Genomic DNA, 13,445 nt, shown 5'->3' with positions numbered 1-13,445 from the left:
AATAGGAACTGAGAATGAAATGATACCTGGAGAACAGAACTAGTAGAGGATACAGGATGCTAATCAGCTTCTATTAAAAACAGAACAGACCCTTCATTTCTTTTTCATACATATCTACTGGTGCCAAATCCAGCCTGGATGAATAAGGGACACAGATCATGTTCCACACAGCCACAGAAGATCAAAACACTCTTGAAAGTCACACAGTGATACTTAGGTGATGTTTTCCCCTTTCCCCAGCAATGGTGGTGCTTGCCTGAAATTTCTGACGTGCCAAAAAGGGAGCAAAGTAAAGGGGTTCACTTCTTGCTGAATGGGCGCTCAGGGCTTTATTAAAGATTCCTTTGAAGTGCTGAGCCCAGAAACAAAGAAAGCCAACCTGTCTTGGAAACTGTACACCAGTACTGTGTCTACAGAATAACCTGCAGGTGCCTGAGGTTATTCTCCTGCTCCAAGCGTAACAGCCACAGGACAGCCCACATTCCTGCCATTTACCTCTTACTCTCCAAGTCAAGGTGGGCACATAAATGACAGATGGCCTCTGCCAGATCCTGGTTCATGCCCAACAATGACCAGGCTGACAATTTAGCAATATAACAATTGTATTTCAGGGCCTGGGAACACTTCTTGACAGTTTTCTCTAATATGGATGTAGTCTATATATCCCTTTTAAGAGCAAAGCCTCATAATTTGATAACAAGTTACAAACACGGAACTACAGTTCTCTCTTGCTCCTTATAACATGCTTAAGGTATGAGGGGATGGGATCTGAGATGTAAATAAATGGCAGATTGCACAGAATTGGAATTGTGATTTGGGAATTATAATTTTAAAGTTACAAATAAGAATGCACGTGATTACATAACTTGAAAATAGATGACAACATGAGAAATCAAATAAAATTCTTAACTCCAGATCTGGTGTGAACACTACAATGGCTGTCACCCCGAAGAATCCTAACAGACCTCCTACATTTATACTGCACATGAAGGGCAATTTTGTCAGGCCCTTCAGTGCATGGTTACCTCAGAGCACAACTGTGACTTCTCACTAGTGTTTCTTTATCATTATGGCTTTGTACTGCCAGCTAAACACCCCTTTGCTTTACCATTTGGTGGATGATTTGAACTAACAGAAGGAAACAAGAAACATAACCCAGAAATGTGCACTCTGCTCAATTACAGACAAAGATGTTAAACCATAACAATGTTCCCTGCCAACATAATGAAAAACAGTGAAATGTTCACATCCTAAAAAAACCAGCTGCACATACAGGTGTCTGCACCAGATGCTTCCCTAAGCACAATGTGATAAAAGTGATTATTCCTCACTCAACAGAGAACAGTCCCTAAGCAGGGTATTTAAAGAAGGATGATAACACAGGTAATTAGGAGCCCCACGCTTTACACACAAAGCAATGATTAAGAGGGTAAAGCTTAGAATCATATGTCTTTACATGTGGACCTGTGTTTTTATTTGTGAATTTATCGTAAAAATGGGCAGTTTTCAGTCTGATTTCTCAAGTGAGATCCTACCTGGAAACTGATTAAGGATTGAACGACACATCCCTGGTTTTAATAGGTGGCACCTTGCCCTGTGACTCCAACAGGAACGTGAGCGCCAGAATGTAACACCTGACTGATGGACTTTCCTATGAGGAGTGAAGGAATATCCTGTCCTTTCCCCAATGTATGTGTATGTCCCAAAGTATTTTCCTACCTTTGGACTTCCTGTCATGGTAGCTCCTGCCTCGATAATGGTGCCCACTGTCTGTGTAGAGATTCTCAAGGTCTTCTTGCCAGGAGTCCGGGTTGAAGTGTTTGAGCAGATCCTCCACCGTGTCAAAGGCGGCGATGGTCTGATCCAGCGCTTCCGCTGTGAGCGTAGGGTCAGTCACTGATGGAGAGGGATAGGATACCCCCTAAGAGTGACATACATCTCAGTGTACTTGGAATAAATCACAGCACCACTTCAAACAACTGAAAACAGTTACTGGCAAGCTTGTTTCATTACTGAGAGAAACAGTTACTTCGGGCCATCTTTTCAAGTCTTTGGGCCAGGACTTTCTTACACCTGTGTTTTCTTTTTGTAAGAAGAGATACCAAGAAATTTCCAAGTAAATCCCAGAAGAGATGCCGGGAGCAAAAGTACTGCCACTGGTGGACTTTCAGTATTCAGATGCAGTCTTCAAAGGGAATGATGGTTTGCATATATGCAAAGATGCAATGAAAATGTCTTTTGAAAGCACTGCGATGGCCATGGCCACGGAAATGGAAATTCCAGTTGGTATTTCACATGAAGCAGATCAGAGACCACAGCAGAAAAAGAAAAATACAAAGAAGTCCACTAGACAATCTTTCTCTGGTCAATTTGGACAACAATTTTGGCATGGCTAGAGACTTGGAAAAATGGCCCTTTATTACCCAAGATTAAATGTATTACAAAACAAAGATTAATTGACATTGAACTGACATTTTACCAAAAATACAACTTACTAAACAAACAGAAAAAACATGATATTTGGATCTCAGAGATGTTCGTGGGTGAGAAGCTGGACATGACCTGACAATGTGCTTGCAGCCAGGAAAGCCAAAGGTGTCCTGGGTTGCATCCAAAGCAGCATGGGCAGCAGGGCCAGGGAGGGGATTCTGCCTCTCTGCTCTGCTCTGCTGAGATCCCACCAGCACTGGGGTGTCAGCACAGGGAGGACATGGACCTGTTGGAGTGAGTCCAGAGGAGGGACACCAAGGTGATTAGTGGGATGAACTGGAATTGTTCAGCCTAGAGAAGAAAAGGCATCAGGGTGACCTAACTCTGTCCTTCCAATGCCTGAAGGGAGCCTACAAAAAAGATGAAGAGAAACTTTTTACAAGAGGAGGTAGTGATAAGACAAGGTGGAATGGCTTTAAAATGAAAGAGGGCAGGTCTGGATTAGATTTGAGGAAAAAATTCTTTACAATGAGGGTGATGAGACACTGGAACAGGTCTGAAAGAGTCTGTGGATGCCCCATCCCTGACAGTGTTCACAGTCAGGTTGGAGAGGACTGTGAGCAGCCTGGTCCACTGAAAGGCATCCCTGCCCACTGCAAGGGGATTGAGACTATGTGATCTCTAAGGAACCTTCCAACCCTAAACATTCTATAATTCTACGATCTCAGCAATGTAACAATGAATATTTGGATGACTAACATAGTAGTATCTTACAATTATAACACCAAATGGAATACTTATTTTCCACCAGTAAGGACCAAGTACTGTTCTCTGAGTGTTCCCGCTGAACTTTGGCACAATTTGACTTTGACAGAATGACTGCAGCATTTTCAGTTTTATTAGAGAGGACGCGAAACATTGTTAAAATTCTTAATTTAGTATCAAAATATTCACTTTCCTGATATCACTTTTTCTATTATCCAAGCACAAGGCTGAATAGTATGTAAAATATGCACAAGAAGAAGTATTAATTCTGAAGAACCACAATCAATTTTGTCCAAAAACAGGCATAGTATAGCACACAAATTTTTTGGTCTTATAAATTCAAACATTGGGGAGAAACCCCTAGAAACCTAAATTCTTTCATGAAAACCCAGCTCTGAAGTAATGCACCAGAAATATGCCAGTTAAAATTAATGGCTTCCCAAAATGTTTGTTTTGCCTCATCTCTCAAGTAAATGCATATGTTAAACTATTAATCTTTGTGATTAACTTCACTCAGTTAGGTCAGAATGGGAGGGTCAACTCATTTGAGTAAATTCACCCACTTGTTTGCAGGATTGTGTCTTTCAATTCCTCCTATAATGGTTTTAATGTATATATATACATATATTTTAAAATAAAACACTTCTCTTTTATGGTAAGCTGTATCACACAGCGAACAACTCTTCACATTTTCCTGCATATGTCTGCTGAAAATATGGACAGTCCAAATCATTAAAAACCAGGAAGAGAAGAAACAGCAAACATTACAATAGTGCAGTCAAGAAAGCATAGCTGCACTTTACAGCTTAGCACCAGCAGCCCAAGAAGTTTCAGTGGGCCCACCTGGGATCGCAGTGCCCTTCTAGTGCAGTGCCAAGGCACAGCGCAGAGGCCTGCAAAAATTCATGTTCCCTTAAAAAGGAAGGCACACCTTGAAGCCTCTCTCCTGACTTCTGCATGGCTGGGACTAGAGACTGTCAGAGAGGTGTAAGTCCCAGCAGTAGAAAAGCTCACAGCAGCAAAGTGAACACAGCATTGGTATCTAAAGCAGTGCTGCAGGAGCATCATGCAGTGTGCCAACACAGGGGCTGGGGTTACAAAAGGGAAAGGCGCCTAAACACTACTTTCTTACTGAGGAGAGCTTGGGGAAGCTCATGGCATTCCAGTAGGGAAAGATCAGCCCCTGACTGCCTTTCAAAAGTGAGAGAGATGCCCTAAGAATGCTGAAGAAACAGGAGCATAAAAATCAGGCCACAGGTGTGTGGTTTACTCAGTGCAGGAGTCTTCTTCCCACATGTTCAACTGCACATTTCACTACAGAAGTGGAGGTCAAGCTGTGAATATGCAGGGCACGTCAAACTCATACAGGCAGCTGGGATTCCCCACTTTCTTTTCAAATAAAAGCTCCTACTCAAGAGATTTGTGCAGCCTTGCTAAAACACAGAAGAAAGCTTAACTTTTTCTTAGTGACAGCCAAATCAAGAGGAATTATTTCAACATGAGATAGCCTCCTGGCAGCAACATCATGTGACAGGCCCAAAAGCAACTTCAAAGCTGCCAACCCAACTGCCTCTCTTTTGTCCTGCCAAGAATGAGGCGCTAGCTTTGGGAGGCTTTGTGCTTGTCATAATCTGACTTCTGAGATCATATCCAAAGAGGGGGCTAGAGGAAATGTAAGAAGCAATGAGGAGCGAAGATCTTCCACATTATGTATCTCCTTTGCAGTTCTTAAAAGCACTGAGTACATTTTTAATTTATTGCAACACAAAGGTATCTTTTTTTTTTGTATGTGCTCTTGCCCTTAATTTCTGTTCACTTATTCTTTTCACTTTCCTATCTCTATTGTGAGCCTGACAGGCAATTCAATGTGCACCACAGTTTTTTGTGGGTCATAAAATTACTTTACATATAATGGAAACTAACCTTATAAGGAGTTAGATTTTGTTTCCTTTTTTTTCCTGGGTTTGCTGTGATAGGTTAAGGGTAGAAGCATTTTTTTAAACTCTCTGAGAAAAAAATCAAACAAAAAAACAAGCCAAAATATAACTCTGTAATATGACCTCAGACATGGAAGAAAGAATTTGCTCACTCAAAAAGTTTTATTCTGAGAGTTGTAATGTGTCTATATCCTAAAATGAGTCTTTGAGTTACTTGTGGGTTTGAGAGAAGAAACTCAGACCTGCCATGCTACCTGAGCATCAGCAGAATTGTATGTCACCTTGTCCAAGACTCACAGGTCTGAGTTTGTCCTTCTGCTTCTCAAGACCATAACAGAATCCCTGAATCTTTCTCTCTGGAAGAACTTGGATGTCCTCAGTCATTTTCCTTGGTGCCTTTGTGAAAAATTGCTCAATCTCCCTGCCTTATTTTCTCTGAGGATAAAAAGGACTTGTGGGTGCAATGTGCTGGAGAAAGTATATTTTATTAGATAGGGAATGACACAAGAAAGCCAATGAAACCGAGGTTCTGCTTCTGGTTTAGCTGTAGGTTTCCACGTGACCTTGGGCATCAGCTTGCTACCTGTAATATTTGTATTGAATGTCCTTAGCTGAACCACGTTAAAAAATTTTTTTAAGAAAAAAAAAAACAGAAGCAAAAAGATGAACTTGATTTTTCAATATGAAAGGGATACTGGGTTATTGTTTGGTATATTGTGCATTTTTTGACACTAAGGATGGTAACTAACATGGCATTTACCATAGGCTTAGTCTCATTTACATACTTACCTGATGAGGGAGCCCTAGGCTTACTTTTTCAAACATCAGCCTACCATATTTTTAAACAAAATATACCATTACACTGAGGTGTTTTTCCCATGCCCACATTAGAATGAAAAATGGATTCATGTCTTTTAGTAAACCTGTTCTATCATCTCCTGCTTGGCACATCCAGTAGAGCTCACCCCTGCTAACATCCCTTCTCAAGACTTTCAGCACAGTTGGTTCCAGGCAATCAGTGAATCGTATCATGAAGGGCAAGTGTCATTTGCAAATTCAAGAGTAAACACAAGTGAGATTGACTTAACATCTTCTAATTTTGGCAGCACAGAGTCTTCTCTCTACTTGCTGCCTTGATTGGACCCCTATCAGTAGAATTAACCCATATTTTATTCACTGCTCATTCACTAGCTACTCCTGGCAGCTACTGTAACAAAGGCACTATTAATAAGCTCTCTTCCACGAATGCTTTAGACATTGGTCTCATTTACCCCCATCTCATGTGTTTTAAGAGCAGTTAACAAGAACCATGACGTGGTGTGGAGCAGGCACCAAAGCACACAGAAGAGGACTGCTTGTATTATGAATTCTCATGCTACTGTGCCATTCCCCAGCACTGGGAAATGGCAGAGAGGGCAGATTTTTTGCCAACGACACAAATCAAATGTAATGAAGAGAAAATTAAATTTTTTTACTAGCTTACTTGGGTTTTTTTCTTTCTTGATTTTTCTCCCAAGCTGCAATTCACTGCTGAATATGGAGTAACTTTACCTGACTTCAGACATAATATTTTATTGGAAAAACACTTAAAAAAAAAATCTCAGTATTGACAATGAAATGCCAGATCCATTTTCCTGCCAGCCTGCTTTACATGTGGTCTTCCATGTAAGTTGAGACATTCAATGATTGATTAAAAATTTATGTTTGTATCTGGTATTTTCATACTGGCAGGATGAGTTTGAAAACAAGAAATATTTCCCAATGGCTGTCTCATGTGTTTACAACAGCAAAGGGCATATCCTGAATCTTTTATCCCTAAAACCATACTGTTTGAGTCCCATTTCATCAGTTGGATAGAAGCTTTATTCATCTTCTTTCAAAGGTGAATACATGGTTTCTCTGTACAGATGCCATTTTATTGACTTGGATTCAAGCCACTCTATCAATCCTTTGACGGGCAAAACAGTGAGAAATTACTTACTGAGACAGAGCTTGTGACTGACTCCCAGTTGGTTTCTGAGGCTGCATGCTGGAAATCATCCTAAGGGGAGAAACACACAGAAAAAATCACCATTAAGGCAATATCCTAAATTAATTACAAAATCTAAAAAATTTTTCAGCATTCAACATCTGTCACTTTTTCTAACCCTTTTTAATGCAAAAGTCCCTTGCTATGTGTCACTCCTCAATAAAGCTACTTCCATTCAGGTTCCTCCCTTTTCAATGTTTATAAAATCCTTGTGAGCCTGCTTGGACAAGAATGGATGAATATTATTATTGTTATTGTTGTTATTATTATTATCATCATAATCAACCACAATAACAGTAATAATAATAATACCAACCCGATCTATGCTGCTTTGCATAGCAAGACCTAATCTGGTCAAGGACATTACATTCATCTGCCAACATAAATATTAAACAACATCTCTGTATGTCTACAACCAGAGTATTAATGCAGTTGCCAAACTGATCTGTTGGAAAGAATGTGAACATGTTAATTCCCTGGTAGTACTTAGTCCAGGTGAAAAGCGGGATAATCTAATCCATCTCAAAAGTAGTCCTAACATGACTGCACCGCTTTTGGTACTTGTGCTGAACAGTACATGGTCAACACTGCACTATGTATTGTTACATCAAAAAACCCAGCCATACATTGCGATTAACGGTGTCATTGCACAGAATCTTTGGCATTTATGATTAATTTGAGCACAGGGATGGGATTCATAACATCTATCTTTGGACAACTATGAATCTAACATCTAAGCAAGTCTTGTTTCCATTTCCAATCAACTAAACCTGGCATTTCTGGGGTGGAAATCATCTGATCTGGGTTAGAAGCTTTACTTGGGATGACAGTGCACCCTGAAAATGCATTTTTGTCTCCATTGTCTCTATAAAGGGAACCTGGGAGGCTGATCTTAAGAAACAGATGTCAAAACTGTAGATATTGACATGTGGTCACATAAATCCCAATCCACTTGTCTGACCAGTGATGAGCAATCACTACTAAATAATGAAGAAGCCATTTCTTTAACCTTTTGGCAGCTTTATTAATTTCCAATTGGATAACTAAACTGTGAAAAATGGAAAAAAAAAAAGCAGCATTACAGAATGGTTATTAAACACTCACATGCAGTGAATAGCTAATGATCAGCATGAATATGCAGGTAAGGAAAGTGGACTGAAGTGACAGCATACCAAAATTTTAATTTCTAATAAGAGAATATATAATGAAAAGGTTTAAGGAAGCTGGATCAATGCCTGTGCTCACTATTTCATACTGAGTCAGTATCTGACAAGCTTTTTTTAAGCTGGCAACTGAAAGGGGAAATGGAAAGAAAACTGAACAGCTGATGCTTGCTAGACTTGATCCTGTATTGCACCATACATGTATATATATATTTGCATATATTAAATTATTTCTTAGGAATGGAAAACCAAAAATTGATCTCATAATTTACTAATCGCCAATGCTCCTTTACCCAAGAAGGAAGAGAGCTGCTTTCAGATCCAGAATCAAAATACTTGGTTTTTTAATGTTTTCCATTTGCTATAGAAAAATATTTAATGACTCAAAAGTTACAGGATTGTTTATTCAAAAATGTTACTGTTTCTTCTTCTTCAGTATTTAAGATAAATAGAAATTAAGAAATCCCAACACTAAGTGACCACTGAAACTGCAGAGTAACAAAAACATTTATAACTATGTGGTCATTTTCTGCTAAGAATAGAGAAGAAAAACTGGTGAAATTTTCAATGCAGATTTTTTTCTTAAAAATAGTAAAGAAATCTGAAAGTTATAATCAGATCATACACCATTCTGAATATGCCTCCCTTGGCCACATTCTCTACACATTTGGTTGCCCAGTTTTTGACAAGCAGCAATTTAAATTAAATAAAAATGTATTTGAAAAGCTTATGAACCCTCTGGTAAAGTCTGCCAGTTGCAGAACTTGGAAATAATTTCCTCTCTGTCATTAGCTTCCATTTAGCACTTCCAGGAAAAAAAGTGGCATTGAGTTCTAAAGCATTATTTTAAAACAGAAACAATTTGCTTCACTGAATGTTTTGAGAAGACTGCAGTCTTATGTTCAAAGGGATGGGCCACTTTTTTATCTAAATGTGGATATCAAAACTGTTTCTTTAGTCTGTGATTCTTTGACTTGGTTCATGCCAGGAAACCTCTCCAAAATCCTGATATAGACACGTGTACCACCTGCTTCTTGGATCTCAAACCTGATGACTGCACATTTCAACTCTGATTATATTCAATCTGCATAAACTATTCACAACTCTATGGCTTTGTTCCACCACCACTCAAGGCAGCTGCAGTCATTCTTGGCTTTGCGGTGCTTTCAACCTCTACAGTTTGGAGATTATTATTATCTATGGCTTCTGCTCGCAGCTATTTCAAATAATAATATCAAAGTGGTTCTCATCATTACAAAGCCCTCTCCTCCTTCTCACCATCGCCCCTAGCAGAAGCTGAAGGACAAATCTATTTTCAGTGCTATCTGTTCAATTCATTCTACCTCGTTCATGTGAATTTGCCTGTGATCACTTTGGCTGTTGTTTTGCTGTTGCTTCTTCATTACTTGAAACAACATTAAAACTTTTAGTTCAAACATTAAAAAAACCACCAAAATTCTCATCTCTTTTCTTACTGAATCAGGAACAACAGGGTGGCAATAATTTGGCTACATCACCTTGACAACAGTGCTTCTATTTTTGTATTTGTGTCATGGTAACATAAAAACTTTACTAGAGACTTCAGCAAAGCATTGAATTAACTGTTCTACAAGCAGCAAAAATACAGGCAGAACAACAGAACTACCAATCACCTTCTGATAGCAGCTACACTCAGTGAAGAAAAATTACTTCCAAACATCAACTTCCAAAATTACACCTCAGCAAGACAAATTCTGAGTCTGTCCCCAGAGTTAAACATGTATGGACATTGATGTATTGTTCCTGACTCTGTTTTGGACAAAGAAAAGCTACTCTCTTCTTTGCAGACGGACTTTATAGCCTGTCTCTCACCACTGATGGCCACTAAGTGACAAGGAGTCACAGGGAATAATCCCTGCTCCACCCAGGTCTTTGCAAGTGGAGATCATGATGCAAAATCAAAGCTATCAATGATATAAGGGACTGCAGAGCCAGACAGCACTGGTTCCTGAGGGAGATGATTTGCAGCCATAACCTGCAGCAGTACAGGCTCTGCTGTGTTGAAGCCATGGGGCTTGGTAGGGACATTAAGAACTGAGACATCAGGAAAATACCCGGGATGTGGCTGGGAAGCTTTCCAGTTTGAGAAGCATATTGTCATGACTCACTTTGTTGTACCACCCATGTGGCAAAACTTCCGAGTCCTCCCAGCTATGCTGAGTTACTGCCTGGTCCTCAAATTAAGAGGCACTGTGATTCTTTGCCTTTTTTACATGTTTTTTCACTGTAGATTAGTCTTTTGTCATCTTGGTGCATGACTACTGTGAGGAAGGATGTCTGGGATAGGCAATAACAACCACAGGATGAGCACAACATACAGACAGCTCTCTCCAGTGCAAAGAAGCAGCCTCACATCTCTATAAGCTTCTCTATTTTTTCCTAATCTGCAGTTTTCTGGGGTGATTGGACTAGTTTTGGTAAAAAAAAATGTTCACCTGACAAAACAATACAAACTATTGCTCATGAAAGCTGAGGTGATGCTCTCCACCTCAGTGAGTGGTAAAGGTTCTCAAAGGAGTTGTGATTAAGAATTAGATTACAGGCAGTACCCTGACTGATGATTTGGGCTCACTGGTTCAGTAAGGTCCTCTCCTAAAGGAGCCACCTTCTCTACTGTACCCTTCTACTCAGAATAAAAATGAGGGAGAAAGGGTCAAATGCAGGCATGGTCTTGGGGAAACAAGCATGAGAAAGAGGAAGAATGAAGTAAACTAAGAAAAAATTAAGATGGAGAAGCTGAAGTGTTGAGCTCTGCCTGTGGTCATCCAATTTGTGGTATTTAGACACCATAATTACAAATTATCCAAAAGAAAAGCAGTTTATAGAAATTTACAGAAGAACGGGGCTAATGGATGTACTGAGACACACAGATGATCCCGCAGAAACAAATCATGGGTGAAATGGAGCATGTTCAAAGAGGTCCAGTACAGAAACGAAAGGAAGTTGTGAGCTCTCCCTGGAATGAAAGAATTAGGGATGAAGGACAATGGAAGGTCTGTAAGGAAAAATTAGAGTAAATTGCAACTTGAAGAAAAAAAGAGACAAAATTATCCTAACATTTAGGTTAATAAACAGAAACTCAATGATACTCATTGTTGAAAAACAGTCAACATGTATCTATTGCATTCAGAGTTATGTTCAGACAGGTAGCTGATAAGCAGATAAACTTGTACGTGTATATAGTAACAACAAAATATAATAACCTGGAAATTCCTTTTTTTCCTGCCACAAACAATAATACTTATATTCTCACTAACAATTATATTTACAGATATTACATTTCTTATACAAAGAGACACATATTTCAAGCAAATAAACTCCAAACTCAGAACATGCTGTATAACAGAAATGGTGTTATATAAGTTAGAGGTAAAATAAAAATCATAGTTCCATTCAAAAAAAATGCTGTGATGCACCTTCAAGTTTGTACACTTCAACTGATTAAATTTAATTTCTCATGCAGCATTTTAGGACACTCCAATTTCTATAAATATAAGCATAAAAATTCACACCTTGAAATATCTTTTTCTTGTACCATACTTTCATTTTGTCACATCACTGGGTTTTAATTTAGTATCAGAATGATATTTCTTAACACCTCCTAAGGACACTGAAAGATACCTAAAGCAGGCTACTAGGAAGCCTTACAGTAATGGTTTTTCTTACAGTAATGGTCAAACTGCTGCTGCTCAGTGTTCAGCTCTGGTGACCAGACATTAATAAAAATAAAAGTTACTGAATTTAGAGAGCGAGCAACAATGATGTCTCATAATCTGGGAATCATGACTTGCAATGAAACATTAAGTGCAGGCCAGTGTTTTTAACAAAGGTTAGATGTGAATTGACCTTGTCTCTCCAGATAATAACCCATCCTCTGCTAAAAGAGCCTATTACCAATGTCAACAAGTTCCTTCATTTGGCAGTGCAAGCATTAATAAATCCAGGGAGCTGTAATGTGAAGGCAGCACTATCCAAACTGGAAGTAAGAGCAAATTTTACCACTGACGCCAGCTATTACTGGAAGAGCTAAGAAATCAACAAATAACTTCAATCATATTGAATTTTCTTTTCTACTTTTTGATGCAGTCCCATAAAGGCAGGGCATCCATGACAACAGTATTTTAAAGTCAGTAACAAAAGGTCAGACAGCCACCAAACTGTCTGATCTCAAGTGTAATAGTGTGATTCTTGCCCCTCAAAAAAGACATAAATTGAATTTCTGAAGTCCAGTTGCCACTACATATCAGTAGCTACAACCTTATCAACGAAGTTAATACTAGTGCAAATGAAGATATAAAATCCCTCTTGATTTTTTCTGACACATTTACTAGCTAGAAATGAATGGGAAACATAAGATACTTAAAATTTCAAAAGTTTAAGGCTGTAATAATGACTTAGGTTAACTGCAGTTTGTTACATTAATTTATGAAAAGCTGAAGTAAAACTGAAGCAGAAGAATGTATTTATTAAGTTATGTTTCATCAATACTCCTCTTCATCCTTCACAAAGCCCTGGAAATAGGCATTTCTGGGTGCATACTGGAAGAATGTCCAAGACACTGAATTTAAATGTTCTGTCTAAAAGGTCACATAATACTTGTTCAAATGAGACAACAGCCTTTGAAAAATCAGATGTCATCTGACACTATTATGCCTATGAGCATCCAATTTCCTACTTATACCCACAAGAACTTCATTACCAAGCTGTGCAAATTGTGCATTACCATTATTTTTACCATTTATCACAGAAACCTGTCCTCATATATCCATGTACAAGGGATTTGCTAATAGCTAATCTGCTGCATACTGCAGTTAAGCAATTGTAAACAAAACACAAATCAACTAACATTCATTGTAAATAGTCTGCAATTCCTCCTTTGCCATTTTTATCTGAATGGCAAATTTTGATTCTGCAGTTAAGCACCAGGACACAAAACTGGAAAGGCTCTCTCTCTTAGGCTGTCTCTTCCAAACCCCTCAGACTGGTTGGCTGTTTCCAAGCTAAATTTATCTTTATTGCACTTATGTAAATACCAGCTTTATCCTTTTCTTTCTCTCCCAAGTTTGCTTCCTGCAGTAATTC

The 13,445-nt window shown here is 38.8% G+C and overlaps 1 protein-coding gene across 4 annotated transcripts in view; it reads right to left on the bottom strand.

Annotated features, from left to right (window-relative positions):
* PDGFD (platelet derived growth factor D) overlaps positions 1 to 13,445 on the bottom strand; it is a 142,194-nt gene that overhangs the window by 23,559 nt on the left and 105,190 nt on the right. For all 4 annotated transcript variants that reach the window (XM_064718434.1, XM_064718446.1, XM_064718427.1 and 1 more), the window contains 2 exons: positions 7,114 to 7,173; positions 1,720 to 1,921 (listed from right to left, as the gene is read on the bottom strand). In XM_064718434.1, the coding sequence (XP_064574504.1) occupies positions 1,720 to 1,921; positions 7,114 to 7,173 (262 nt within the window). The remainder of the gene's footprint in view (positions 1 to 1,719; positions 1,922 to 7,113; positions 7,174 to 13,445) is intronic.

Source organism: Zonotrichia leucophrys, chromosome 1 (assembly GCF_028769735.1).
Source record: "Zonotrichia leucophrys gambelii isolate GWCS_2022_RI chromosome 1, RI_Zleu_2.0, whole genome shotgun sequence".
NCBI classification, from domain to species: domain Eukaryota; kingdom Metazoa; phylum Chordata; class Aves; order Passeriformes; family Passerellidae; genus Zonotrichia; species Zonotrichia leucophrys.
The sequence above is the reverse complement of the archived record's forward strand: the minus strand, read 5'-3'. Positions and strand labels throughout refer to the sequence as shown.